General features: G+C 61.1%; 1 protein-coding gene across 1 annotated transcript; it reads right to left on the bottom strand.

The window, feature by feature from the left end:
* Positions 1-1,737: 1,737 nt before the first annotated feature.
* On the bottom strand, positions 1,738-3,429 carry NPPC (natriuretic peptide C; the record flags this gene model as incomplete). Its single annotated transcript, XM_080350090.1, has 2 exons — positions 1,738-2,028; positions 3,337-3,429. The coding sequence occupies 2 exons, from the start codon at positions 3,427-3,429 to the stop codon at positions 1,738-1,740; spliced, it is 384 nt and encodes a 127-aa protein (XP_080206216.1).
* Between the last annotated feature and the right edge of the window lie 838 nt (positions 3,430-4,267).

Genomic DNA, 4,267 nt, shown 5'->3' with positions numbered 1-4,267 from the left:
ACAAAATGCCACATGGAATGATATTTTTTCTTTTTTAAGTTTTTCAACTACTTAGGACAAAAAAATGTTACAATGCTTGACTTTTCATTTAGTTACATAAATAATTTTTTATAAATATCTCTTTATAAACAATATATAAATAGCTTTACAACATAAATACATTTATGCATGACATGAATTTACAAACAGCAACGTTATACAGCTGGCTTCATCAGTCTCTTGGAAAAGCACTGTCCCTTGTCTTGTTGAGTGTTTGTATATATATATAATATATATAAGATAGAGAGCGCTTTTTAAAAAAATAACAAAACCAAAACAGCTGGTGCCATGACTCCTCGTACCAAAAAGAAAAAACACAGCCACATCTTTTGTCCATTCTGGGGAGGGTCTCTGCTCTTCTCGGCGTTGCCTGGGGGACGGCCCTGCTTGGCCACGGCAGGAGAAAATGGACTACGGCTTCAAAGCCCTGCGAGGAACAAGAACAAAGTGCCTGTTAGTGTTTGCCGTACCCGTCCCAAGGTGAAACCCCCACGAGAAGAATGCTGCTGTGGGGCTGAGGGATGCTGAGGTCAACAGAACCCCCCCCCGAGCTTTTTGCTCATGCTAAAGCAAGGAAGCAGCTCGCCCTTCGCTGCGTGGTGTTTAGGGCAGAGGCTGGGGAAAGCGTGCTGCTCCCCCTGCGTCTAGCAGAAATCTTCGTTTTTCCTGATGATGATTTACTGAGAGAGGATGGGTGCGAGCTGTCTCTGCAGCGTGTCCGCGCTTCTCAGAGCCCCGAGCTGCGCGATTCCTTGGGAGGAGCTGCTAGAGGAGGGAGCGGCGGCGCAGCACCCATCCCTCCGGGCAGGGCCATGGACCAGTGCTGATGTCCTGCAGGACCCACCAGGCTTGGATCTGGTCCCCTCCACGCCTGACTATCTCAATGCAGGGCCAGAGCACATTCCTTTGAGCGGGGCCATAGGCAGAAGAGCAGCCTGGGCTGCCGTGGGCAGGTTCTTCCTCGGGGTGAGCGGCTGCTGGCAGGGACCAGGCCAGAGCGCTGCCTCACCCCCAGCACCCCTGGGGGAGCTGGCAGGGGAGGAGCTGCCCTGCTTCTCCCAAACCGGTCCCTGCAAGGAGGTGATGCTTCTCTTGCTCATCAGTCCCTAAGCAGAATGGCTATGGAGCACTGTGGGAAGAGCCTCTCCCAGCATCCCGTAACTTGCATGGAGGCATAAACCCAAGTTAGGAAAGCATCACCCTTGGCTGTCACCACAACTAAGAGACACCTGGGGAACTGGTGCGTTGTTTTCCCTTAAATTAGAAGAATCAGAGCACAGCTGAGACAGGTGCTTCACTAATCCTCCCATGCACGTGGTGGGTACCCTGCCCTCCTAGGACGTGTCCATAGGTGTCGGTCAAGTGTAGGGGGCTCAGAGCAACTGGGAACGTATACTACACCAGAGCTCCTTCTGCATCCTCGCCGGAGCTGCGGGTCTGGCTCAGGAGGAAAGAGGAATCCAGCCTGAGACGAGCAAGAGCCGGGATCTCTGACCCTTCTTTAGGGGCAGGCAAGGCAGCCGGGGGTGGTAGGAAGGACAGGAGTGCCATTAAAGCCAACTCTGGGGTCCCGCTCTCTCCCCACCAGCAGCACCGGGGGCTGCGGGTGGCTCAGCTGGTTAACTGCCCCCCGCCCGCCGGCACCGCGCACCCGACCCCGAGCGCCCCGCCGGCCGCGCACTCACCGCCAGGGGTCCCTCAGCAGCCGAGGCCGCTCATGGCGCCGATCCGGTCCAGCTTGAGCCCGAAGCAGCCCTTGCCCAGGCCCTTCTTATGGAGGCCCTTGTGGCGGCGGCCCGGCGGGTCCTGCAGCAGCCGCGCCCAGCCCGCCCGCGGCCGCCCCTCGGCCCGCGTCTCCCTCGCCTCCCGCGGGCCCGACTCGCCGCCTCCGCCGCTGCTGCCGCTGCTGCTGCTGCTGCGCTCCTTGTCCCGCTCCTTGTCCCGCTCCGCCGCCGCCTCGGGCGGAGCCGCTGCCGAGCCGCGGGAGGCCTGTGGGGAGGGAGGGGGTCAGAGCACCGCCGCCCCCCGGTGTCCGCCCCCCGCTGTCCGTCCCCCGCCACCCCACTCGCGGCTGTGCGCTCAGGACAGCCCCCTCCCCGCGCGTCAGGGTTGGGGACCCTCTACCGGCACTGTCCTGGTCACTGCACCCCCCCAAAAAAAGTGCTGGTGGTGCTGCGCCCCGAGCTGTCCTGCTGTCACTGCACCGCCCTCCCCCGGTAATCTGAAAGGACCTGAAAGCTGGCAGGGGACGCGGTGACACCAATAGGGGCGTCTCCTGCCACCTTTCAGGTCCCTGCGGTCACTGTGTTCTCTGACGGCTTTCAGGCCCCTTCAGACTATGGGGCGCTGTTCCTGCCCCCAGCCCAGCGCCGGGGGATCACACAACTCTGAACAGCCCCCCCGTTGCACCCCTGCCTTGCAGAGTGTCCCCAGAAGCAGTGGTGAGATCAGGGCTCCCCACCCTTGTTCCCCCCGGTAGTTAATGCTCTCCAGGTCCCCTCACTTCTCTAGTTCTAACTCACAATTACGGGGGGCACAACCCATTCCTCACCACACCCCCATTTCCCAGCCCCCCCTGTCTCTCTTCCTGCTCAGGGCTGCTGCTCAACAAGCCCTGGGGTTGCTCATCTCCATTCACCTCCCTGACCCCCTCGCATCACCCCTTTCTCTGCAGCCTGCACCTCAGCTCCTCACAGGGACACCCCCAGTCCTGTCCCATCACTGTCCTGGGGTGCCCCTCAGCCCGTGTCCCCGTCTCTGTGCCAAGCCCTCGGAGCAGTGCCACCCAGTGTCGGTGGCCTCCGGTGCATCCCTCCTCCTCAGCATCCCGGGACACCCGGCTCCTTGGGGCACCCCCATTTGGGGTGCCCTTTCCCCGGAGGACACCCCAGGTGCCCCTGCCTGGCCTGTTTGGGGACGACTCTGGCCTTGCACCCTGCCTGCCATGCACCTGCTGCCCACCCCGCTCTGGGTCTGCTCCCCTTCCCCAGTGCCCAGCACAGGGGGGGTCCCTGGGGTGACACTGGGGAGCAGACTGCCACCCTCCCCAGCCCCGCTCCTACAGGGTGCGGGACACACAGCGTCCCCTTCCAGCCCGACATCCTCAGGACACACACGCCTGGGACAAGCTGGAGAAGCACGGGTTCCTTTGGCACCTAAAAAGCCCGCGGGGAAGGAGGACCCTGCTTCGCACTAACTCTGCCACCCCAAAGTCACCCCCACGCCTCCCACCTTGTGCCCTTAGGACCCTGAGCGGGACGGGGGGAGGAGGCAGAGCCGGGGCAGCTCCAGCCGTACCTTCTGCGGGAGCTGAGACGCCGGCTTCGCCTCCAGCCTGACGGAGAGCAGAGCGAGTAAAAGTCCTCCAGCCAGCAAGGGTGAGATCTGCATCCTGCGAGGCCGAGCGAGAGGGGGCCGGGGGGGCAGCGGGGAGCCAGGGGGAGCCCCGCGGAGAGGCCGGGACCACCGGGAGTCAAAGTTCAGAGCGGAGCCCCGAGGTCCCTCCGGCTGCCTGCAGAGTGCCGAGCTAGTGAACTTGGGCTTTCTGCTTCATTCATTTTATAACCCAACCTGCTCGGTGATGTCATCTAAACAACCAGGTCCAACCCGGCCTCCCACTCCACAATAGCAGGAATTTAAAGTGTGAGGGGGTGTCCCCTCTCCCCTGGCAGGAATAAATGACACATCAGCCCAAGGCAACTGGCTCAGGGAGCTGGAGAGCAGAAAGGGAAAGCGGGGGGCATTTGGTTTCATGCCCAGCCCCCCCAAACACTCCCGGACCCCCCCCTGCAAGTTGTCTGTTCTCCCCTCGCCCAGCTGCCCCATGGCCCCTCTGCTCCCCTCCACTTCCCCAGTGACCCCCCGTGCAAGGACACGGGCCAGCCTAGGGTGGCCGTTGTGGGGTGTGGGGGTCCTGCTGGGGGGTTGAGCCCAAAAGACGGGAATGAGCACAAAAAGCACTTTTTTTTTTGTCTTCACATCCAGGATTAAATCAGAAACCTGCTCATCTCCCAACTTCTCTCCCAGGCAAGAGAGGGGACACTGCCCTCCCTGGCAGGGATGGTGGGGACACAAGGGGCTGCATGGGACTGTGGTGCTGCTTAAGGGTACCCAGGTGGGTCACCTGGCTTGGAGGGGGTGACCTGGTCCCTACGCTCTCCTGGTGGGACTGGATGGCATCCCTGACCCTGGAGATGGGACTTTTCACACACCCTGGGAGTGTCTTCTG

Source organism: Nesoenas mayeri (assembly GCF_963082525.1).
Source record: "Nesoenas mayeri genome assembly, chromosome: 9".
NCBI classification, from domain to species: Eukaryota; Metazoa; Chordata; class Aves; order Columbiformes; family Columbidae; genus Nesoenas; species Nesoenas mayeri.
The sequence above is the reverse complement of the archived record's forward strand: the minus strand, read 5'-3'. Positions and strand labels throughout refer to the sequence as shown.